Below are 26,088 nucleotides of genomic sequence, written 5' to 3'. Positions count from 1 at the left end.
GTTGACTCCCAGTATCTGGAATGCTTTCAACTTTTATTTAGCAAAGCACTGTGGATGTAACCTCTCCTATTACTTTATGTCTAATATGTTTTCTTTTTCTTATGTCTCATACACCTAAGGACCAGGGAAATAGTAAATCCTCAACAGTTGTGGAACAAGTGAATGAATACATGAATGGATGAAAGAAGCAGCTCGAAACAGCATGATGAGGCGCTGAGGAAGAACTGCAAATCAGGGAGTCACAGGGAAATTCTTAGCACCAGACCTGCTTTTGAATTCTCATGTCTTTCAACAACCTATTCATCTATACTTATTTAGTTCCCTTAATTGCAATAGAAGACATAATGATAAATGCAATAAAATGATAGATCTAGAAATTTTTGTGTGTTAATTCTACACTGAAATTAAATGTTGAAATTACTTTTAACTCTCTGTTTTTTAACTATTCACACCTAACCTATTAATATCCAAAATACCTGTGAATAAGTTACTCTTATCTTTGCCATTTTTTTAAACTTATTTATTTTTAGAGAGGGAAGGGAGGGGGAAGAGAGAGAGAGAGAGAGGGAGAGAGAGAGAGAGAGAAACATCACTGTGCAGTTGCTGGGAGCTGTGGCCTGCAACCCAGGCATGTGCCCTGACTGGGAATTGACCCTGCGACACTTTGGTTTGCAGCCCGAGCTCAATCCACTGAGCTACACCAGCCAGGGATCTTTGCCATTTTTAACAAATTGTCTCTGAGAGTCCAGTGGAAAGACAATCTATTATGAGATCCTTGAATTTCTGTAACCTAATAAAATGTAAAATGTAATATGTAATATATTAAATAAAATCTATAACAAAGTATACTAATATAAAGATGTTATTTTAAAATGTATAGTGTAACTGTAGTTGGGTGCTAGTTCATTTTCAAATGTTACTTAATTAACAGTGGAGGAGTACCTAAAAGGAGAATTAGTAGTCTTAGTACAGTATTACATTAATAATGCAGCATCTATGGAAAAGAATATAAGATGAATTAGTGACCTTGCCAGTAGGTGCATGTGACAGGTCTCGATAGTGTAATGAGGGAGAACAGGGTGGTAAATAGGAGACTATAAGCATTGTGCAAGATTGCTTTAGGATTGTATTTTTAGGGTAATGTTATTTTCAGTTTAATGCTGTATGTAGCAACTGCTAGACATAATAAAATTAATGAGTCCATGAAATAACAGCTTAATCACTAGCATGGACTGAAATTGCACAACTGTACATAACCATGAGCTTTAATGATATTGTCTCTTTTTTAAAAGATTTTATTTATTTATTTTTAGAGAGGGGAAGGGAGGGAGAAATAGAGGGAGAGAAACCTCAATGTGTGGTTGCATCACGACACCCCCTACTAGGGACCTGGGCTGCAAGCCAGGCACGTGCCCTACACTGGGAATGGAACCGGTGACCATTTGGTTCACAGGCCGGCGCTCAATCCACTGAGCCACACCAGCCAGAGCTGATATTGCCTCTCTTTAGGAGCATTGAGAATAACTCTTGTCAAGTGTTCAACCAGTACACGAAACAAGATAATCTAAATTAAAATATGCTGAAGTATGAGCAAAAACAGAAGTTAAAAACTTATATTTTTCATAAATTTTTATTCCACTATTCCAGTTTCAGTATTTTATAGATAGTATCTATCTTTGGTTTATTTGGCTTTCTTCAAAGAGATAAATCGCTTAATATTTAACATCAATTAATTAGATGTGAATTATTTTGATGGCTATCTTTAATTTTTTCAAATTATAAAAGTAACATGCATTAACTGTAGAAAATTTGGGCAAAACACAAAAGTATGGAAAAAATCACATGTAACCCTAGCATTTAAGGATAGCACTATTAATATAGCTTTCTGGTCTTTTACCCCATGCAACTACATGTAATATTAGTTTTCAACTAAATGTATATCAAATGGTAAATATGCATTCATTTATTCAACAGATATTTATTGAAGGATAGCTATATGCCAGTATGAGAATTTGAATAATTAGATGTAATTTGAAAATTTTATTTTTCATGATTATAGGTGATTCTAACCTTTGCGTAGCAGTACTACTTAACCATTCATGCACGTTTGTCTTTCAGGTTGTCTCTAATTCATCCACCGATTTTAGATTGGTTAGAACATCCCCCAGTATCACTCCAAAGGTAGGCAGGCACAATACGGACTTATTACAAACCACTACACAAGTTTCCAACTCTTCCTATTTTGTTTGAAAGGAAAAAATTCAAGATTTAGCCATCAAAATCAAAATCTCAAAACTGCATCTTATATAATTAAATAATTAGTTCATGAATTGTGAATGGGGTTAAGAATATGTCTCTAAAAAAACCCCAAAGAATATGTTTTTTTGCCCTGGCTGGTGTGGCTCAGTTGGTGGGAGCATCATCCCATAAACCCAAAGGTCACAGGTTTGATTTCCAGTCAGGGAACATACCTAGGTTGTGGGTTCAGTTCCCAGTTGGGGCGTGTGTGAGAGGCAGATCAATGTTTCTCTCTCACATTGATGTTTTTCTCTTTCTGTCCCCTCATTCCCCTCTCTCTCAAAATCAATAAGCATGTCTTTTGATGAGGATAAAAAAAGAAAGACTATGGTCTCTAGAGCCAAATATTGTCTTCAAATTTCAGCACCGCCATTTTTTAGCAAGCGCTAGACCTTTTTCTGGCTTGTTTCCTTTATCTGTAAATTTATCTGATAATACTAGCTACTTCATAAATAGCTTAAGATTAAATAAGTTAACATGCATAAAGTATTTAATAACATTATCTATTTTTTCATTAATATTTATTTAGTGTCTTTTGCAGACAAGCAAGATTTTTACCTCCACAAAACAACTGAAACAAATATTAAAGTAGCCCCAAAATAACTATATCATTTCAATCATAATAAGGGCTACAAAGAAAAGGAATACTAGAAGGTGCTACAAGAGTAGAAAACAGGGGCATCCATCCATATACTAACTCTGGGGCATGGTGTGTGGGTGCCCACAAAGTGGGTTTCCATGGGGAAGAATGCAAATTAAACTGTCTGGAGAAAGGAAAAGGAAAGTGGATAGCAGGAGCAGATTATTTGCTCAGGTATGTACAGGCCGACAGGTGGAAAGGTGCTTGCCTCTATTACAGAACTAAAAGGAACTGAGGAGTAGAGAGAGCCAGTTGGGAAGGTGCAGACTGGTGAGAGATGAGGCTCAATATGAAAAGGAAAAACAAAAGCACAGCATTCAGAGCCTTTCGAACCTTATTACAGATTTGGGTCATTCTTCTAAGACCAATGACAAAACAACAAGTCACTAAAGTTTTCATTCAGAGCAGTGATGCACGCAGATTTGTGATTTTTAAGATTACTTTGGCTGCAACATAAATAAGACATGTAAGGAAGGCAAATAGGACCGTTAATATTTTATTAAAATAATCCAGAAGAGTGGTTGGTGAAGGCAAAGATTATGAGAAGAAGATAGATGTGAGGAATAGTTGGGGATATATAATATGTTACAGAATTACCCTCACCCTCCTACCTGCTACAGTTAAGAGCCACAAGACCTGGTGATTGATCGAATACAGGAGTTCAAGGAGATGGAGAAGGCAAGAACACCTGGGTTTCTGAAGTCAGATGAGTGATTAAGTCATTTCCTGAGATAAACCCTGCGTGAAGAGTAAGTTTGAGTGGAAAGGTGACTTTTGTTTAGGATATGTTAGGAACAGGGTGCCTTTGAGACACATAGGTAAAGATACTCAGTCAATGGTTGGTTGGATGGATAGATGGATGGATGGATGGATGGATGGATGGATGGATGGATGAATAGATGGATGGATGAACAGATGGATAGATAAAATGAAGAATGTGTTAGGCTGGAGTTGAGATAAGCAGTCTGGACAAGAAAGAAATGTTTGGGAGTCCTTAGCATGTTGATTGTAACAGAAGCCATACTATGGATGAGATCAGTTCTGAAGAGAGAAAAGTAAAAAGAATAAGGAGAACTTGGAGCCTCAAGGAACTCCCAACTTCTAGAACTTGCAGAAAAATGTCAGCTGTCATGGACGATGCTAATAAAGTTCCATCTGATGGCTGCATTTTTCTTTATTGATTAAAATATGAGACCATATGCTGAGAGTGAGAGACGAGGTAGGGGAAAGTATCTGAGGTTTGAGAAGAGCAAAGGAGAGAGAGAGTGGCGGGCCTGCTTGAATTTGTAAGCATGAACTTATGAATTAATGCATGTTAACCTCATTATTACACACAGTCTGACATCCTGGGAGAAGCTCTGTTCCACAGGATGCCATAAATGACATCATAAACAGCCTATGCCCCCAACATAATCCCTTTAATGAGCTTGTTGTATGTTTTGAAATATTATTCTATCATTCATATGATTCATATATGAGTAAAATTGATCTGAGAGAAAAAGAGTATAATTTCTTTTGTCTAGGATGTTGTTCTCCACAGGTAGCCAAATTCCGCCAATCTGAGCAAACTGAGATGATTCATTTTCAAATAGGTAAACTGTCCATGTGGGTGAAATGGCAAACTTACCAGGATTTCACTGCGGGTGCTGCAGCCCTCGTCTCCTCTCTTTGCCTTTCTATAAACTAACACTGGGTTACAATTTTTACCAAGTCCCAGTCTGCTTTAATAAATGGCAAAGACACAGCACTGAGCACAGAACAAATGCCAAATAAATAATTGCTGTTTGATAAAAATGGTTCTTATCAGCAAGGCCAGTATTTGTATATAAGAGAATGATTCCAAGGGGCTTAAAAATATTTGCTCTCTTAGATGAGTTAAACATACCCACAGAAATTATGTTGACATTACCCACTAGCTAAGCAGAGATAAACATTAGTCCTGGTTCAGTCTGAATTCTTTTCATTTCAAAATTTTGGCACTGGAATTCAAAAAGCTTCACCATTTCCAAAAATATTTTGGTATATAAAAAAGTTACAACATCACCATCTCAACCACCTACTTCAGGACACTGGGGGAAGGGTAGTAGGGGGTGTGGAGCATCATTCACCAGCTGACCTTTCCATTTCAGGTTGACCACAGCCCATGAGCACATTGGCCCATTGAACGGAGGTGACCAGGCCCACACACACTATCCTGGCACAGAACTATGATTGAGTCCTTTTGATCAGAGAGATCATTTCTTCTCTTCCAACAAGACTGGATGCAGTCTTCACTAGTGCTGTTATAAATTGCTCATTAATCAAAATGGATTTATTGAGCATCCATAGTGTGCAAAGCCTGTACTAAGTGACTCAAAATAACAGGTTGCCTGGTTACCATGAAATGGAAAAATTCCCTTGTGAAGGTTAAAATTAAAAGAAAGACAGACAAGAAAACATTTTTGATGGCATGACTATTTCATAAGGGCTTTTTCTGCCACTATAGCCATTTTATTTTAAAGATGATAACCATTCATTCATTCACTCATTTAATTATTCATTCTTATATGCAACTGAGTCACCTTTATGATTATATACAGTTCTTTTTCCTGACACAATAAGGGAAAAATATGATTCAACATTGACTGCATAAAAATGACTCTTAGCAAATTACCAAGGAAGTACTATATATACCTCTGTTGATCTTTATTTAATGAGCCTAGTACGTGAGCAATTTCATTTTTACTCCGTGTGAAATCTGTAGTCACTGAGGTATTAGTTAAGTTACTCCTCGGGAAGAGTATCCTTCATGTTCTACTTGAATTGCAAAATTTTGTTGAGTATAGATTTGCTAATAAGTTCCTTCATATTTAAATCAAACCAGTGGATATGCAGAATTGTTTTGTTTTATGTTTTTTTTTGTGGTCAGGATGAAATATGTATTGTCCTAGCTCATCTAGTTAATAAATAGGAGAGCCCACAGAAAGGTAACTGACATGCATATTGAACTGTGATTTTTCTGAGAAACTACAAAGTCTTTATCTGTGAATGACACTGCGTCACAACGGAGACCCTGGAGCTGCTTAGCCTCTGAGGCAAGCAGGACAGGCAGTCTGTCCTCCTGGGCCAGCATCCTCTCTCGCCCCTCCCTTCTCTGCAGGGCTGAGTTTGTGTGCTTGGTTTTGGGCCCTGTATTCATTCCCTACAGCTGCTACAGTAGCACAAAGTACTACTAACTGGGTATCTTAAACAACAGACATTTAGTATCTCACAGAATAGTATCTGGAGGCCAGACATCTAAAATCAAGGGGGTTTTTTTTGGCAGGGTTCGCTCTTCCTGAGGGCTGGGAGAGGAGACTCTGTTCTAGGCTCTCTCCTTGGCTTGTAGGTGGCCATCTTCTCCCTGTGTCTCCTGTCCACATCATCTTTCCTCTCTGAATATCCCTTGGGTACACATTTCCCCCTTTTTATAAGGACCCCAGTCATGCTGGATTAGGTCTCACCTGATGACTTGGTTTTAACTTGATTATCTCAATAAATACCTGTCTCCAAATATTCCCCTTAAGGTAACATTCTGAGGCACTAGGAGTTAGGAGTCCAAAAATAAAACGGGAGGTCACAGTTCAACCATCACGGTCCGTCTGAGGATCTGATCATCCCTTCACCATATCTATATCTTGTCTCTTATTTTTCTCCCCTTCTCTCCCTCCCTCTCTCTCCCTCCCTCTCTCTCTCTCTCTCTCTCCCTCCCTCTCTCCCTCCCTCTCTCTCTCTCTCCCTCCCTCTCTCTCTCTCTCTCTCTCTCTCTCTCTCTCTCTCCCGCCACCTCCAACAAGCTTTGGAATGCAATTCCTATGAATGTACAAATCCCCATTTTATCTGTAAATCTAAGTTGTGTCACCCAACACAGCTAAGTAAAAACTATAGACCATAGACTATAGGCTATAGACCACATTCCTTAAAATATAGATTTTTTTAGTTCCCTTGACTACTTATTCCTAAATGTCAGAATCCTTAAGGAGGGAAGGGACGAGCGTCACTCTCAGCTTTGTTCCCCCTTCCCTCTCTGGCCAGCATTGCATTTGTCCTGACCGCCATCATTTCTTGCTGAGACTGCACACTGATCTCCTCATTAATCTTCCTGCCCTCCAGCCTCATCTCTGTTCAGTCTCTTCTCCACATTGCTTCCAGACAGATCATTCCAAAACAAAAACCTACTGTGTCACATCCCCTCTTAGAGTCTATCAGCGGTACACTCCTGCTGTCGGGTAAGATCCAGACTCCTGCATGCCATTTCTTGTTGTGCTATGTATTTTCTGTAAAAGCATTCTAAGCTCTAACAATGCTAAGCTGGGCGTAGTCCCTGAACACATTATGTTCTTCCGTGGGACACACTGTTCCATAGCCTGGAGAGCCACACAATCCCGTTCATCCCCTCAACTCCTCCTTTGAGGCTCGGATCAGATAGTGCCTCCTCCGATAAGCTTCCACTCGTTCCCCTCTCGTGCCCTCCCAGAGCACCTTAGGTTCACCTCTCACATTGCACTTATGACCCTTAACTTTAACACATTCTCAGCTCTAAATATCAAGACTGAACTTTTCACTCTGTTTCTTCTACAACATGTAGCACAATGTCTAGAACACAAAAGGCACTCAGTAAATGTAACTGAGTGAATGAGGAACTGTAAGATAGTTACCCACCCAGTTCAATTTGAGTGCTTTTAAAAGACTCAGGTGCATCAAGAGATGTCTCCATAACCAAAAGTCCTACTTTTAGTCAATTGAGGACTTTAGTCATCAGTTAATTCTGAGGTCAGTAAGTTCCCCAAGTTCATCAGCTTACTTTGTTGGTCTTGAGGGTACAAGGAAAATCGAGAGACTGGGCACAGCAGAGTGAGAGACTTGGAAGGATCAATAATTGGATCCATGCAAAACCTAAGCTATAGGTTAATGGAACCAACAGAGGAAAAGACCCTAACTGTTTCCCATCCAGCCAGAAGACAGTCGTATCGATGCCCTCTTCTCCCTGCTGTGGTGCTCAAGGAGGCAAATTCTATGAAATTCCAGAAAGGTTCCACATACAATTGGACCAGAAACTGCTCTGACTTGTATTCATCTCTATTCCTAACATTAAAAAACATTTTCTTTCATTTTAATACTGGGTTCCCTCATCCCTCGAATTCACAATCACAGCCCAAAGTGCAAAGACGACCAGTAATTACGAACTAAGCCTGGATCGGTTGAGCCAACTGGCTTCTTTTACACTGAATCCAGATGACTGAACACAACTGGGGAAAATCGTATATTCAGGCAAATTAATTCTTGTTCCACAACAACGAACCACGCAGCCATTGTTGGGATTTTGTATTTTCCAAATGTTGCTGCAAGAATATGTTCTTATAATGCAACTTTCGGTAGCACTTTTGGAGGCAGATTAAATTCCTTCCACTTAGGAAAAGGCAGCTTGTTGGCTACACTAGAAGTGATGTTGACTTCCGAGGCCAAGTCATACAAAATAACAGCTCTGCCTCAACCTCTAAGGGTGCTCACTCTTAAGTCCCATCACACAGCACAAGGAAGCCCAAGTAGGCCATGCCATGAGCCATATGAATCAGGATTGGCCTGGAGAATGGATCCTCCAGCCCCTGGAGGACTTGCCCCAGCTGCTGTCATTTAGGGCAGAAAGAAGTCACCCCCGCTGAGCCCTCTCTAAATTTCAGATTGATGAGCAAAATAACTGACTGTCGTTTTAACTCACTAAATGCTGCGATCAGTAACCAGAACAGATCTGGGTACTTAGAAACGGGGTGCTGCCCTAACAAACATCTAAACACAGCTGCATTAACGTAGTCACTTGGGGGCAGGCAGAAGCTGGAAGGGCCTCAAAGTGAGAGGCTGTGAAAAGCTAAATGGCCTGCAGGAGAGAATTCGTGGAAGCCCGAAGAGCATGACAAAGCTGTTGGTAAAGGCTTAAAGGGCAGCAAATGAAACTGGCAGCCCAAAGCAAGGATTCCTTTGTCATGTAGTAGGGGAAAGTTTGGCAACATTGACATCTACCGTCATGTGGCAAATGGAAAATGAACCACATGAACTCTGTGATCTAGCTAAGGAGATTCCAGGCAGAATATTTAAAGTGTAACTTAGCTTTCATTTGGCTGCCTATGATAAAATGCAGCGAGAACTGAAGAATGGCCTGTTGAACTAGAAGGAGACAGAAATTTCTGGGCATAAAAGCAGAACTGGTTTCTTATTTCCAGCTGCTCCAAATGACCAAAAAAAAAAATCTCAAATTAGGTTTTGTTTTGTTTTTTGTTAATTAGGAAGGCCAAGGGTCAAATCTGGGTGGCACTACAAGATCATCCATTAACACCTAAGAAGCTCTCAGGTGGAGCCACATAGAAACTTTAAGCCAAACCAGAAGACCCTATAAAGATTCTTAAGGGCATGACTCATAGATCCTCCCTGTTCAACAACAGGATTTCTAAGGATGTCAGGGCCAGTGTGTCATAGAAGTCATCCAATACCCAAAAGAGCTTATCCCAAATACAGGCTTTTGTCTAATGGAGTGTTATATAAATTGGAACACAAAAAGTCTACAAAGTTTTCAAAGAAATTATATCAGCTTGACCTGGAAGGAACAGAGATAGGACACAATGAAACGAGATCTTTTCATCTCTCAGATTTTATAGGCAGAAAGCAGGTGAGAAAGATACTCGGCTGTAAATATGGGTTACTTTTTATGGAAAAGGAAGTATGACTCAGAAGCTGGGAGCGAGAGCCCCAGAGAACAATTCCTATGTCATAGGGCTGACCATTACTCAAGGAGCTGTGCCTGATTTAGGTGCATAATTGCCACAGGCTGTGACTGCTGTGTGCCCTGTTTTCCCTGCGTTTGAAGAGGAATGACAACAGTGGCTTTCTTATGCTCGTTCCACTCTTATATGCTGGGTGTGTAGGACAGGAGAGGACAGATCATCTCTTTAGTTCACAGGTCATCACTGCCGAGAGCAAAGGCAAGCAAGGGCCTGGACCATGAGAACTGCACCAGAGACTCATGCACGCCTGAACTTAGACTTGGAGCTCATGCTGGAATGGGCTGATGTTTGGGGACCCTGAGAGAAGAAATGGGTGTATTTGCATGTCAGAGGACATAAATCATTGTGTGCAGAGGGCAAACTGAGGCATACCGTACTTTCCAAAAATGACAGCAACGTATCTCCCGTTCTATATTCTCTTATTACAAAGTAACTGATACTCTTTTCTTAAAGAGCTGGGGGCCATGTTCCTTCCCCTTGAACCTGAGCGGGCCAGTAAGAATAGCAGAAGTGACAATCTGTGACTTCTAAGGCTATATAGTAGAAATGAAACAGCTTTTACCTGGCTCTTTTGGAGATTTTCACTCTCGGAACCCAGCCAGCATGTCATGAAGAAACTCAAATAGTCCACGGAGAGTGAATGGTCCCCAGCTCAGACCCTCAGCCATCACCGGCAGCCATGGAGTGGGCCATCTTGAAAGTAAGTCCTCTACTCCCTCGTTGAGCACCCCCAGCTCGTACAGTGTGGCACCTACAAGCTGCCCTGTCAAATAAACTCCGCCAAACTTGCAGATTGTCAGCAAAACATATGACTGGTGCTCCTCTAACTCAACATGATTAGGGGCAGCTTGTTAAATAGCAAGAGATAGCTGATACAGACATCTCTTTTATAAAGTGTTCCTCAAGTTCCTAGGTTGGGGAAAATCCTCTTCTTTTCTGCTTCCAAAGCACTCTGTGTAACATCATCTTAGCACCTACTACACTCTTGAAATGAACTGTTCATTTGGCTGCCTCCATACGAACACAAGGCAGGCTGTGATTTCTGGGAAATCAGCCATATACATAGCATTTGCCCCATTCTGTCTCTCCTCTGCTCTGGAGCTTTGATTAGCCAAGTTAGAATCTCTTAGTGTATCCTCCAAGGCTCTTAGCTACTCTTTCCTGGTTTCTGTCTCTTTGTCTCTCTGGGCAATGTTCTGAAAGATTTCTTCTGATCTAATTTCCAGCTCACTAAATATCTCTTCAACTGAATCTCATCTGCTGTTCCATTCAAATTTGGGGTTGTTTTTCTTTGTGTGTGCATGTGTGAGGTATTAGGGGTTTTTTCCCCATCACCTATATGCTAGGTAATTTTATATACTTTCTATTTCTCAAAATACCTTCAAGATTATTTTTTTATTTATAATAGCATGGTCATTTTATAGTGTGCATCTGATAATTCCAAATTTGAAGTCTTCTCAGGTGTGGATCTGTTCTTTCTTGTTTCTGTTGATTCCTGTTGGGGGTTCCTTTCCTTGTGTGCTTGATGGTTGTAAACAGCTCGTTTTAATTGGAAAATTATTTATAGGAGTTTTCTGAACCTAGAAGGAGAGTCATTCCCCATTTGCTTCTGCTTAATGTCTGAGAGTATACTGCTTTAAACTAAATTCACAGACTGAGGTTTTTTGGACCACCTAAGGCACAGGTGGCAAACACAAGGCCCTAGGGCTTCCGCCCTCCACCTCATTTCTACCCGGTGGCAGCACCGAGCTCCTTGCCCCTAGTTAAGGAGCAGTTACATTTATACCGTCCTCAAATTACATTCGGCCCTTTGAAGGCAACCTCGAGGCTGCTGTGGCCCCTGGTGAAAACGAGTTTGACATCCCTGATCTAAGGTGATATAAATTTTGGGTGCAAATCTATGTGAGGACTAGTTTGTGGTAATAACTTCTCAGAAGTTTTCCCCATTGTTCCGCTCGCCACAAATTATCCTCCCTTGCAGTCTCCTTGGGTTGCTGGTGATGGGGCATAACTATTTCTGATTACTCTGAGGTAGAGTCCTTGTAGTCCCAGTTTTGTGGAGGAAGGATTCCTTTTTGGACCTTAATGCTGTGCAGGCGCAAAGAAATATATTCTGTAAACAAACCCACAGAGGCAGCAAAGTTCAACAGCAGGTTCAAACAATGCCCTCGGGACAAAAGTGGCTTTGATGCTCTACTGGTTTCCCATCCTCACCAATGTTTGGGCTTGACTGTTTCTGACTTACCCACTGATTTTAACAAGTTCCTAATGTTTAAATGTTATTCAGTTTATATAATTTTCCTGTCATCTTTTTGCTGCTTTTATAAAGTTTCTCTTTTCTGTATTTTCATCCACCATGTTTACTTACTTTAAGCGGGAGAGTGGCTCTGAGCGGAATCAGCCATCACCCTGTCCATGTTTTTTTGTTGTCATTGTTGTTTTTAGTCTCTGTGTCCTCAGCACACAGCACAGTGACTGGCACATGAACTCAATTAGTTTCTTATTGTTTGATGAATATATTTGACCTTTCAATTCCTGTATCCATCACTCCTGGCACATCCCTACTCCCTGGGCCCTAATTAAAGCTCTTTTACATTTTTATATGTATATGCTCTCTATTTTCCTACATTGATGGAACTTTCTTCCTATCTCCCCCCTATCTCCCCGTTCCCTCTCTCATAGAGGATTTTCCATTCCCATCCACTCCCCCAGTTTGGGATCAGCGCTGTCTCCACTCTCAGTGGCGGCTTCTGGATTGTTCACTCTCCTTTTGCTTTCATCTGAAATCTGCCGCCCTTCTGAAGACTATGCTGTCCTATCATAACATTCTTCTTCTGATTTTATTACTATCAAAAGTGGACTTCCAGTTGCACTTCTACATTTCTCGAGAGTCTCAGTACTTGGTTCACAATTTCTACTCTACTTCATCCCCTAAAATAATTCAGCAATATAACAGAGTACTTAGGAGCACAGCTGAACCAACCAAGTTTGAGTCCCAGATCCACTCCTTATTAATATGTACGTCTGGGAAGTTACCTAATATTTCAGGGCCTCAGTGTCTCCATCTGTAAAGTGGGAATAATGATGTTAGTACCATATAGCATGGTAAGGATTATATGAAATAATGTCCATAGAGCACTCGGAAGAGTATCTGACACATGGTAAATGCTCAACGAATTTTAACTACTTTCATTATGCTTTTACACCATCTTAAAAATCTTCCTTCTACAGGCTTATTATTCGTATAATACCCTAGCCTCAATGTTGCTCAAAAACCTATTTGTTCACTTCTATAAAATTCCCTAGCTTTTTCTCTAAAGTGGCATTTCTGACTTTTACTTTAACCCTTCTCAAGATATAGCTCTTCTTTTCAGCCAGTGACCTTTTCTCTTAATGCAGAAATTCAATCCATTTGGAAACACATACATCAGAATTCTGGGTATTCACGACCAGGGTCTATGATCTCTTCTCTAAAGGGGAAGCAATGCCTGTGTTTCCTTAGATTAGCTCAGTCTTAAATTTTCCTCATTCTGTTCTCTCTTTTATTCTTTATCTTTAGTCTCTTGCTCTCCATCAGCAAATTCCTCCAAACTGTAAACTTGAACAAGGCTTACTTATCCTAAAATAAACCAGCCATTTCTCTCTTGTACCTGTTACTTCTCAGGTTATTATCATGTGTCTTCTTCTAACCTTCTTGAAAGGTGATCTGTATTCTCCAGTCCCATTTCCTTATTTCCTGTTAACCTCCAGAAAGCTGGTGTTATGCTATCATCGCTAAACCTTACTTTTCAAAAGTAAGCAGCAATTAGACTGTTAAAAAAACTCTCTTCACAATTTCTGTTACAACTCCTCCACAGCAATGAACATATTGACCATTCACTTGTAACTTTCCTCTCTCATTAGCTTTCACGTAACTACCCTGCAACCTTTCCTGGACACCGTGGTGAACTAACGTAAGCAAATATGATGGTAGTCAGTCACTCCCGTTTGAGAAAAGCACCCCCACTCCCAAGTATGGATCTTAAATAAGACACTTAGCTCCAATTTCTTTATCAGTAAATGGACATAATTTTTGCTTGCTTTGTTTACTGGTTTACACAACAAATAAATAAGGATCAACCAGCATCAAAGATATAAAATACACAAAAGTAGCTGAGTACACTTTGATAACATGAAAACAGATAGGATACAGAAAAGTATTTTGAAGACTCTTGCTACCCAATCTGCTATGACATTCTGAAGGACCCAAAGCTTTATATCTGACTTACCTGGACTTACTTCAAAATAGGTGGGAAAAAAGATTATTGTGACTATATTGGAGGATTTTCATTCTGAAAATATTGTGGCAAATCAAAATATGAATGATATGTCTTCACATATACAAGTATGTAAATCAAATTTTAAGAAACATTACCAGTTCTTGGGGAAGGGGCTCTTGCGATTTCTAAGGAGCAAGGTTTCTTTGTAACTGCTGTGTCCGTGAGATCACACAGGAAGTTCTCATTTTCTGAAGGAAATGTATCCAGAGAAGCAGATGGTAAAATTTCCATAGTGTAATTCCTCTTCTTTGGATAGGATTCCTTAAAGGAAAGAGAGAAAATAAAAATAGCTTTGTGATAAAGACACAGCCCGCTTCATTTATAAAAACTAGCACAGATAATCAGGTTCATCAGTTCTCCCAAAAGTGATTGACAGGTAGTGATTCATCTGTTTGAATAAGCCACGCATCACGTTACTTCAATTTTTTCGGTGATCTTTCTAGAAGGGTCTTTACAATTTGGTTCTCTTGAATTTATCACTGAACTAGTAAAGTTCATTGTCTCTTGCCATGATCTATTTTTATAATATGTCTATTTTCTAGTCACAGCATAAACAAGTGTTTAATCAACGGTCATTTCCAAGACTCTTCTGCTTTATCTGCTTTCTTGAGATAGCCACATGAGACTTAATTTTGGTCAGTAAGATACAAGGGGAAGTCTGCTGGAAGTCTGCTTCTGAAAAACTAATTCTTCCCCAGAGAAGGCAAGGACGCTGTTTCAGAGCCCTGGCCTCCAGGTCCCTCTCTGAGGCAGTTTTGATGTCTGGAGATAGGACAGGCCTGATGGAACCATAAGGCAATAGCCTAAAGTCAAACAGATTAACAGGCCCACACAGGCAAAAGAAGGATAAAAAGAGCCTGGGACCTTTGAGCTACTCACATAGCTCCAGGGCCATTTTCTCCAGGCTTCTTAATTAAATGATAAAGTTCTTTTGTTGGAGCCATTGCAATTTGGGTTTTCTGTCATTTAGAGGTAAAAGCATTCCCACATAACACACTAGTATTTTTCTTTGTGAATACCATTAACTAATATGCTCAGGTTAACTTTTCAAGTTAGGATAAAAGTCAAGGTCCAATTCTAGACTACTGATTCTTCAACATACTTTAAAAAATAGAATTTATTTTATTTTGAGATATCTTAACTTCTTGAACAGGCATTAATTGAGCAATAGATATTTGTTGGGCGTCATCACGTCTGTCTAGGACTATGCTGAGTGCTGAAGATTTTTAAAACTAATAAGAAATAATGCTTACCCTCAGAAAGTTCAGTTTACTGGAAAAGAAAAACTGATTAGCTGCTTGATGAATTTAAATTATAATTCACTATCAAAGGGAAAAGACAAATAAGAAAAAAAATAAACTTATTTTCAAAAAATCTTCCAAGATCTATTCAAAGGTTACTGAAGATTTAGTACAAGCTTCCATTTTTTTCTAGAATGATATTTACAGTGCAGAGAGTAAGTATTCAAGGTCAGGGCAATTGCTTTCAGATCATACCAGACCCTCACACATCCAAGAGTCAATTATGTTCATTCTACTCTATCGAAAGCAGGAAATTGGGAGTAATTTATTTTCAACAACAAAGGGTGACAGAAGAGAAAGCATCCCGAGGAAAGCCATCACGATAATGTAGGATTGAAAAACCATGTCACAGAAGACACGAGGAAAGGAGCTGCAGTGTTCCAGCCCAGAGACGCCTGGCAGCAGGCAGGCTAATGGTGTTCTCAGCTAATGTGAAAGGCTCCTCTAGAGAACTACCCCACAGAGTGGGGGAGAAGAGAGGCTGCTGTTGGAGATTTATTCTCAAGTTCTCAAAGGCACCGATGGTTCTAAGTCGAGGAGGGCAAATTTGGATCAATACAAAAATACGATTTTCTATGAATTAATAATAGTGCTCTCTTAAAATAAAAGTTCACTAATATAATAATTAGCTAAAAATAGCTTTAGAAAGCAACAAAAGGAACTTCTCATTGCTAGAAATTATCAGCAGAACTACATATTGATGAAGTCACGTATAAAACACAGTGTACAGTGCACATACCAGAAGAATGTAAGCTCCGTGTAGGCTGGAGTTTGTCTTGTTCAGCAGTCAGCCCCCAGAATCTGACACAGGGGCCCCCACAAAGTGGGGGCTCAGTAAATACTCACTGATCAACTGAAGTCCCTATGTCCCCTTCAACAAATCTAACCGCCAGTGAGGGAAATATGCTTCTCTAACATGAACGTTTCTTGGTTCTTCCGTTGGGTTATTGTTATTGTTTATTGCTTACTGTTATTACATATCAAAAGTAAAAAACTGAGACTACAATAAAATGATAAAACCTATGAAAGAGAGAGTTTCTAGCTTAAATCCTAGTTCATTCTAAAAATGAAATTAGTTAGAGCAACTCACTATTCAGGGATTTGGTTAAGTTGGAATTCTACTGTGGTTACAAAGAATTATGAGTACCTTTTTAAAGGCCTTGAAAAAGACTCTGAAATCGAACCACACAGAATGAATTGGTTTGCTTTCCCTTTGAAGGGAAAGGATATACACTTATTAGAGAAATATTAGAAACTATACAGAAAGAGAAAAAAAGTCACATTATACCCAGTACGCTCAGATAACTACTTTCCACATCTGGATGGCAATGCCCTCTCACAGCTTCCCTCTGTGAGCGTGTGTAGACACGTGAGTGTGTGCAGAGATGTGTGTGCAACGGAGAATAACAGGTTTTAAACAATGAAGCGTACCCTCTTCTGCTTCCAATAGGAGGGCCAGCCTTTCTCATTGGAATAAAAGTGTGTAGTGCATGGTTTCTTCACAGAAAGTGAGAGCCCTAAGGAATGAGATGGTAAAACGAAAATAGAGAAACCATGCTTTTGTAATCATATTGTCAAAAAGGAGGGCATTCAACCAAACACCTGACGAGTATCTCTCAGAAGAGGATGGATACGTGAGATCATTCGAATAATAAAATGGACCTATTTTATTATTTGGATTGCATGTGTCCACTACTCAGTTTAAGAGACAGAATATTACCATTGAAATCAGCCCCCTCCCACCCATGTTCCCCATTCCAGCCCTCTCACCCCCCTCCCCCCAAACAGAGCTAAATCCTGTTCTAAAATTAGTTTATAACTCCCTGGATTGTTGTTAAATTTAGCTCTCTTCCTTACAATGGAAGTCTTGGATTTTGATTTGCAGGTTAAGTGCCAGCATACTCTTGATGGTAAATCCTGGGAATAGATGAGAGGGATTAAAAGAACTGTGGCCCAGCAAGTTAAGACTGCCCTTCAAGTCTCCATTGTACCTAGTCTAGCAAAAGCAGGCTCTAATTTGGACAGCAGTTACTGCTTCTCCTTGATGTGCGGACTCTATCTGAATTCTAAGGCCTCGTTCCAGGATCTCAGACGTGTCTCTGTGCTTGATTAGTTATAATAGTAGTGTGCCTTAGACTGCGTTCTCTGCCTTGGTCTTTGCCAGCTCTCTTCTAAGGGACTAATACACCTGTTTTTGAAACTTCAAGTCCCCAAGGCCCTGAATGCCTAATTTCCCAGCTCCTGGGAGAATGTCCATCTTTTTTTTTAAGATTTTTAAAATTAATTTATTTTTAGAGAGGGAAGGGAGGGAGAAAGAGACAGAGAGAAACATCAATGTGCGATTGCTGGGAGCCATGGTTTGCAACCCAGGCTTGTGCCCTGACTGGGAATCAAACCTGTGATGCTTTGCTTCACAGCCCGTGCTCAATCTACTGAGCTACGCCAGCCAGGGCTTGGAATGTCCATCTTTGATACATAGACTTAACCTTAACTGAGCTGGCTTCACCCTACCTGGTGTGGTTGATTGTGCAGTGTGTGGATCAAATAGCACTTCTTCAAAACGATGCACACTGAAAGCACTGAATAAATCAAAAGAACATTATGTTCCCCAAGAACAAAATAAATATTAGCAATTACATATGTTCTCACATGTTGTTTATATTGTGTTCCTATAAAAGTTTAAGATTTGCAGGGCTAGGCTAAATCGAACAAGTCAAAATATATTGGTGACTAAACATGACGTCCTATTGTTTGAAACAGAAATGAGTTATAAAAATTCCGTATGGGGGTATATGGATTAGCAATATCCTGAAAAAAAATTAAGAATTACAGCTGACAGAATGAATCAGAGTGTAATACACCAGTGAAAGACATAATGTTACATTGGCTGATTGAATGAAAGCATGATAATTGGACTAGGGAACGTGATAGGCCTCCTTTCCTCTGTGCTGATTGGAGCTGGGAATGATCTGATTTAGCAATTTCACAAAACACAGGTTCAGCCATCCTGTGTAGGGTAGTACAAGATTTAATTCTTCAAAGGAGCTAAAGGATACTTGGCCTTCTGACTTATGAAAGACCTAGCCACAATCAGAGACCCAGGTATTTTTTGTTTTTCTTTTTAATCAGCAATAAGGTGACTTAGACCACCTTGACAGGGCACCTCTGTGAAACTGCCTCCCAGCACAGCTGTATTACTGACCACCAGGGAAAACCAAAGCGGCTCAATCACTGCCACAGTGAGATGCACCTGGGCCCTCAGCTCGCAGGTACTGGGGCCTGCATCTGAGCAGGCACAAAGGCCAAATGGACCGTTTTCTCTGGACGTGGGTAAGGAAAGTGTTGAGTATCCAACCCATGTAAGAAAAGACTGAAGGAGAGAAGGTGCAGGGAAACATGTACCCCAAGTATTTGAAAAGTAAAAGGGTGATGCGAGTTGTGCTCTGTCTCTAAGTGGGTGTAGATAGTGCAGACGGAGAGACGGTAACAAGAAGAAGGACTTCAGCTCAAGATGAGCTTTCCGAAACTTAGTGCTTTGCAGTATGAAATTGGCTCCAGAGCAGGTGGCAAATTCAAGACCAGTGTAATCAACACAAGGCATCTCCTGAGGCCAGGAGATGGTGGTTTGACTTAGATGAGTTTTAAGATGGTAGTTAAATAAGAAGGTGGGAATAGAAGTAACGGGATAGCATAAGACGCAAGCTACCTGCATCCTTTCACTGCTTCTCGAATTCTTCTTCCGACAATGAGAAGAATAATACTAACACAGGGGAGTGTGGGTTTATGATGCTCTCCAAGTCAGTGATGGCTCACAATTCCAGGTGACTCAAAACAGGTGTAAGTTTTGGGGAGCAGTCTGACTGTGCTGACATGTCCTTCACTACCAAGAAAAGTATACCCTAAAGACTAACAATGACATTTAAATAAGGAAATACTAAGAAAAATAAGAAATACTAAGAAAAATAAGAAAATTGTCAGGTGCGTCTTTAAGTGGGCAAGAAGACTGAGGGGCAGCAGGACAGTCCCGGGGAAGACGTGTGGATCGTGGTGGCGGGCAGAACCATGGCCTCTCAAAGATGTCCGCGGCCTGACCCTGGAACCCGTGAATGTGTTATGTCACGTGGTCAAAGAGACTTTGCAGATGTGACTATGTTAGGGATCCTGAGATGAAAAGATCACCCTGGAGCACCCACTTACGAGCGACAGAGAAAAGGAGGGGCAGTGATTTGACTGGCCATGGCTGGCTTTGAGGACGGAAAACACCATGAACTGAGGAAGGAGTGCAGGTCCTGGAAGTTAGAAAAGCAAGAAAATAAATTCTTCCCTAGAGCCTCCAGACAGGAATGCAGCCCTACAAACACCCTGAGTTTAGTTTAGCAGGACCCATTCTGTACTTCCAGAACCGTAAAAGAATGAAGGCATGTGTTTTTAAGCCACTAAGGTTGTGGTGATTGGCTACTGCAGCAATAGAAAACTAACACAGTAATATCAGCAGAAGGCACCACAGGAGGAGCCAAGAGAGACTATTAATGGTTGGGCGAGGGACACGAAAATTGAAGTCCAATTGAAAAAACACACCTTGTTCTGATATGACTCAGTATTTTAAAGATAGTGATTCTTTCCCTTGCACTTGGATTTAAATTTAATGCAGTAGTAATGCCAGGGAGTTTCCCTCACACTCCATCTTGGATCTTGACAAGTAATCCTGAAATGAATTTGGAGAAATATATGCGTGCAATAGCCAGGTTATCAATTTGAAAAGAGAAAAGTAACAGAGGTGATATGGATCAGTCTTTATCAGACATTTAAATAAATTATAAATGGCTATGGTAAAATAATTGAAAGGCAATGGAATAAAAGAGAGAAATTTAAAAAATAAAGCTCGGGCCCTGGCTGGCGTAGCTCAGTGGATTGAGCGCGGGCTTCAAACCAAAGTGTCGCAGGTTCGATTCCCAGTCAGCGTACATGCCTGGGTTGCAGGCCATGACCCCCAGCAACTGCACATTGATGTTTCTCTCTCTCTCTCTCTCTGTCTCCCTCCCTTCCCTCTCTAAAAGTGAATAAATAAAAAAATCTTAAAATAAATAAATAAATAAATAAAGCTCAATGCCTGTGTAAATCTATTATATTATGAAGGTTGTATTTCCAACAAGTAGAGGGACCATCAATTAGGTAACAGCTGCCAGTGAGGTAACCGACCAGTCATTTGGAAAAAAATGATAAAGCCGGGCAAGTATGTCATTTCTTACCTCAAAGTAAATTCCAGAACAATATTTAAATAATAAAGAAATATGCTTTTAATAATCATCTTAAATTAGGAATGACCTTTGACCAGGAGGTATAACCAGACCCGTAACCGGAACTGTGCAGAGAAAAAAGCTGCTGAATTGGAGTACATACGAATATTAAATTTCTATAAAGCCACTAAGATATCAAATATGGAGACAAATGACAGATTTGGGGAAATTCTTTGACATGTATGACAAAAGGTGAGTATATCGTATAAAGAGAGTTAAAAACTGAAATGAAAGAAATCATTAAGGGAAAAGGTGGGCAAAGGATAGGAGCAGTTCATGATGAAGGGCTAGAATTTTCTCATGTGAACAGATGCTTGATCTCATTTATAATTAAATATATGCAAATTAAAATAACACGAGATATAGCATTCTTGATCAAGTTGCTTCAGATAAAGACAGTGTTAGTGACGATTTGGAAAAATGGGTACCATTAGGTGAAGTGTGAATTGGTCTGAACTTCCTTTAGGCTAATTTGTTGGTGGTTACAGGAGAGTTTTAGAAAGCATATCTTTAGATAGCAAGAAATTTTAGGACTTTCCTGTGATGAAAATGTTTTTCCCTCACCTGGGAACAGATGGGATTGATAAACTGTCACCATTATTCTGGGAACATGGTACTGCGAGGCACTATTTATATATGCATTGCACGATTATCACTCTTTCTAGAAAATTATGTACACTTGCTACTTAAAAATATTTTATTATGCCCTGGCTGGCATAGCTCAGTGTATTGAGCTTGGGCTGCGAACCAGGCATCGCAGTTTCGATTCCCAGTCAGGGCATATGCCTGGGTTATAGGCCATGGCCCCCAGCAACCACACATTGATGTTTCTCTCTCCCTCTGTCTCTCCCTCTCTCTCCCTCTCTCTCTCTCTTTCTCCCTCCCTTCCCTCTCTAAAAATAAATAAATAAAATCTTAAAAAATATTTTATTACATTCATTGGGGTGTCATCAGTTGATAAAATTATATAGACCTCAAGTGTACAATTCTATAATATATTATTTGTATATTGCATTGTGTATTTATCACCCAAAGTCAAGTCTCCCTGCGTTACCATATATTCAACGCCCTGTACCTTTTACCACCTCTTCCCCTCTCCCACCCCCTCTGGTAACCACCACACCGTTGTCTGTGTCTATGAGTTTTCATTTACTTATTTGTCTTGTTCGTACATTTGTTGCATTCAGTTTTATATCCCACACAAGAGTGAAATCATATGGTTCTTGACTTTTTCCATCTGACTTATTTTGCTTAGATGATATTCCAGGATCTTTTAAATATTCTATTAAATAATGAAATGGAGGGAGGGTACGTGGAGGGAAGCTTGCCTCTTACCGTCATGAATGAGAAAAGTTGTAGTCGGATCTTACCAATATCCGTCACCTGAGTTCTGAATGGGTGTCAGGATATTTCCGCCTCTGGGAAATGTTACCAATTAATGTCCCTGGAGCTTGATTCTTAGTGAAACCTCTCTTGACCAGCCACTTCAAACTTGGAGGTGTCACTTAAACATTTAAAACCACAGTGGAAATCTCACAGCAAAGCGGTGAGAAACTAGGGTAAGTACTACCTAAGAAACTTCACTTTGGGTATATTATGGGTTGAGATGTATCTCCCAAAAAGCCATGTGTCAGAGTCCTATCCCCACTACCTCAAAATGTGATCTCACTTGAAAATAAGGTTGCAGATGTTGTTAGTGAAATTAAGATAAAGTCATAAGGGCGAGCCTCTAATTCAATGACTGGTATCCTGAAAAAAGGGGGAAATCTGGAGACAGGCATGTCCACAGACGTGTGACGACATGCACATACAGCAAAGGCTGAAGTCACGCTGCCACAAGCTAAGGAATGCCGTAGACTGCCGGCAAACACTGGAAGTTAGGGCAAGGGCACAGAACAGATTCCTTCTCACAGCGCTTAGGAAGAAACAAGCAACCCTGCATGCACCTCAGTTTTGGACTTCAAACCTCCAGAACTGTTGAGACAATGAATTTGTGTGCTGTAAACCATCTGATTGCTGGTACTTTATTGAGGCAGCCTAGCAGACTAGCACAAGGTAAAAGATAAATAAAATGAACTGGCTGAAAAATGCTTTTGACTAATTTCTTTCAGTGTTCTAAAATCTTTACTCCTTGGAAAATAACTAATAATTAACCAGGGACTAGCAAGGAAATGAGGACTGTCTCTGTTCTTGATAAAATTTCCAAAATTGTATCCAAATTTTAAGTGCACATACTCTTTTACCCAGGAATTCTACTTTTAGAAATCTTTCCCATATTACTCACAAATGCAAATAAAAATGTGCATAGAAGGATGTGTATTGGGGCATTGATTTTCATAGCAAAGGACTATACATTATTTTTCAGATTTATCCTTAAGAGAATGTTTAATAAACAACCAACATTCATACGAGGAGGTGACATATAATAGTATAATGCAGAAGTCCACACATTTTACACTGCATAAAACTACTTGAGTCACTGGTTAACAATTGAGATCTGTGACTCTCCCCCAGATATTTACTAAGTCAGAATCTCTGAGACGGAACCTGAAGGTCTGTGTTTTACAAACATCCCAGGCCATGTTGATGGCAGTGACTGGTGAAATGAACTTGGAGAACACAGTAAAGAGTGCGGATTCAGAATCCTAGATCTGAATTTTGGCAAAGTTGCCTTGGCTAAGTCTCTGTATCCTCATCTGCAGGATTAGAATACTCATAGTATCTATTTCAAAGGGTTGTCGTTGGTTGTAAAGGACATAACAAAATTAATGAAGTAAATTTGAAATAAAGTGGAATAAATTGTACAAAGTGCTTAGTGTACTATACCTATTTCCCAACTAATAAATGTAGCCATTATTACTATTCAGTCATTCCCCCCAAAATGAGATCCATGTGTAGGAACTGATATGGTGAAGCTCAAACAAAGGGAGGAACCATATATAATGTGATGTTCACATCTGTGCAACAGGAAAATATGTTCGGCAATAATTTGCATGCACTGTTTCGGAAAGGAATGATGAAAACCTTGGTGATCAACAGTGGGGAATGAGACAAGATCCTCCTTTGTTTTATTTGATTTTTTTAACTATATATACATGTTACTTTCAGGGGAAAAGTGCTACACGTCTAAATACCACCTGGGGAAAGTGATGATAGCATTTCAAATATAAATGAACTTTGATTTTTATTTCTAGTATACTATTGTGTAGGAATTTGCATACCCCAGGTGAAACCGAATGGTGAAATGCCAGAAATAATCTCCTTAGTAAATTACACAATGCAACACAATATATGCCAAATGCAAAGCAAAACTAAACAGGAATCCGCTCAGTGCAAATCCTCAAGAAAAGATCTAGATAATGTATATAAGAAGTCAAAAGAAATGAGATGTAGTTCACCAATAACAAGAGGACAAAGAGGAAGACTGCACGATGTGAAACAACCTTGAGGCTAAAGGACGAAGAAGTGTGTTGTCTCGGAAGCACCAATGAGAAGAGGAGAAAAAGAAAGTCACAAAGATTGTTTATATGAATTTGAAATAAAGTGATGTTTTAAAATAAACTGAATTTGAAATAACATGCTTTATAATTTGAGGAGCCCAGTCCCTCGTATTCCTTATTGGAAAGAGGAAGAAAACAAACTATGGATTAATGCTGAACAAATAAATAAACTAAAAAGTTGAATATTCAAACATTTGTATAAACTGGCTTCCCAGCTAGGTATAGGGAGCCAGGCGGTAAACCATGTGTCCATCAGAAAAATACTGAGATGTAACTTCAGTATTGGGAAGACAAAGGGCATCACCAAGTTCATAAGAACAAAATGCTGGATAGATGAAGTTCCACGGACAAATGTCCTGTGTTGGTAGGTCTAGTAATAGTGAGGGGTCCTGGGTGATAATGGAACTAGTCCTGGAGCCTTTATTCCTGATGTTGGTGAATGTGTGACCTGAAGGGGCAGAGGCAAGGCCGACAGAGTAACAAACACTTTATAAACTGCTCCCAGCGACCTAGGCTTTAACTCCTGAAGACACTTTGCTTTCTTCCTGTCCCATCATGCTTACTCTTAGTGCAGGAGCAGTCATCAACTTCTGTAAAATTTGCACTTCACAATAATTCCTAGACCCTGTATTACTTTTCTATTTCCATAATTATCACACTAGTTCCAACCTCATTGACTCATACCTCTAGACTGACTAGCTTCCAAGCTCCCATCCCTGATTCTCTCTGTTGCAACTACTCAATGCTCCTATTGTAGCCAGCCCATGAATAAAACGAAAGGTCAGGCAAATGGATGAAAATGTCAGTGAGGTGTGTGATAGGGCAGATACTAGAGAATGTAGCTCTCTAATGCACGGTAATATAGACCTCCTATGACTTAATTCCAGGGTTAAATGGAGAGTACTAGCATCAGGTCCCCCGAACCTGGGCAGGTCCTTCACTGCTAAATCTAAGGATCATACTCCCTGTAGATGAGAAGAGCATAAAGAGTATTAGTGACACATGCTAAGTTCCTGCTTCCAAATTTACACATCAGTTAGCTCCCCTGAGGAGTGAGTACGAGCAGAAAGAAGCTCAGTTAAAGTAATTAGTGTCTTTCCACGTGAAAATATGACACCCCCAAAAAGAACCCTGCACTCGCTACCAAGCTCCAATGCAGAAGTTACATGTTTTGGATTTGTTGCTTGAAAAAAAATGCATGAGCAAAAAAAAAGCAATGGTAAATTACTATTTTATTAATCATAGCGAATCTTATGCACATTTGGAAATAATAAATATGGATATGGATATGAAAGATCTATCATATATGTAATCTACGGGCTAGGCTTGGTGCCCGTATGAAATGGCAAGCCCTTTCTGAGCCTCCCCCCTAGAGAGTGGGCCAGTGTCAGATCTATAGCTTCATACCATTCCTAAAAAGGATACATTATAGCCTCAGATGATAGTAGTATTAGAGGATAATAATAATCATTCCATAAATATTTGTTGAATAAAATATGGATTTTATCATTATTATCCTATTTTTTCAAACTCTGATGCCTCCCCAAGAATACCGCTCAACACTCTGCTCCCATAGGGCTAATGTGCTCAGCAGCCCCAGTTCCCAATGTCCTTTTGCTCATGCTCTCTCCATCCCTTCAGGGCATCAGGAGGCTCTTCTAGGGATATAACCATCCTCCTTTTCTTTCACAACCACTCATGAATTCTACTTAGCCAATGGAGCATTTAATGACTACACTTGCCTACATGGTTTTCTTTCTTCTCTGATGTAAAAACAGGAAGAATAGTCTGTATTAATAATCCAGTGTCTCACAACACACTAGATTTTTCAGAGCCAGTATTCATACTTAATATTTTTATTGTGAGCTCCTTCCAAATTCGGTCTGCACAGAGCATACGTGCTCCATATAGTGCTTCTTCATATGTTCACGGAACTTGA

General features: G+C 39.8%; 1 protein-coding gene across 6 annotated transcripts in view; it reads right to left on the bottom strand.

The window, feature by feature from the left end:
* The window catches only part of ANKS1B (ankyrin repeat and sterile alpha motif domain containing 1B), an 830,913-nt gene that overhangs the window by 555,879 nt on the left and 248,946 nt on the right, over positions 1 to 26,088 (bottom strand). For all 6 annotated transcript variants that reach the window (XM_045826440.1, XM_045826441.1, XM_045826442.1 and 3 more), the window contains exon 10: positions 14,147 to 14,312. In XM_045826440.1, the coding sequence (XP_045682396.1) occupies positions 14,147 to 14,312 (166 nt within the window). The remainder of the gene's footprint in view (positions 1 to 14,146; positions 14,313 to 26,088) is intronic.

This window comes from Phyllostomus hastatus, unplaced genomic scaffold (assembly GCF_019186645.2).
Source record: "Phyllostomus hastatus isolate PE091 unplaced genomic scaffold, TTU_PhHast_1.1 phas_scaffold_755, whole genome shotgun sequence".
NCBI lineage: Eukaryota > Metazoa > Chordata > Mammalia > Chiroptera > Phyllostomidae > Phyllostomus > Phyllostomus hastatus.
This window is presented reverse-complemented; position numbering and strand designations above follow the sequence as displayed.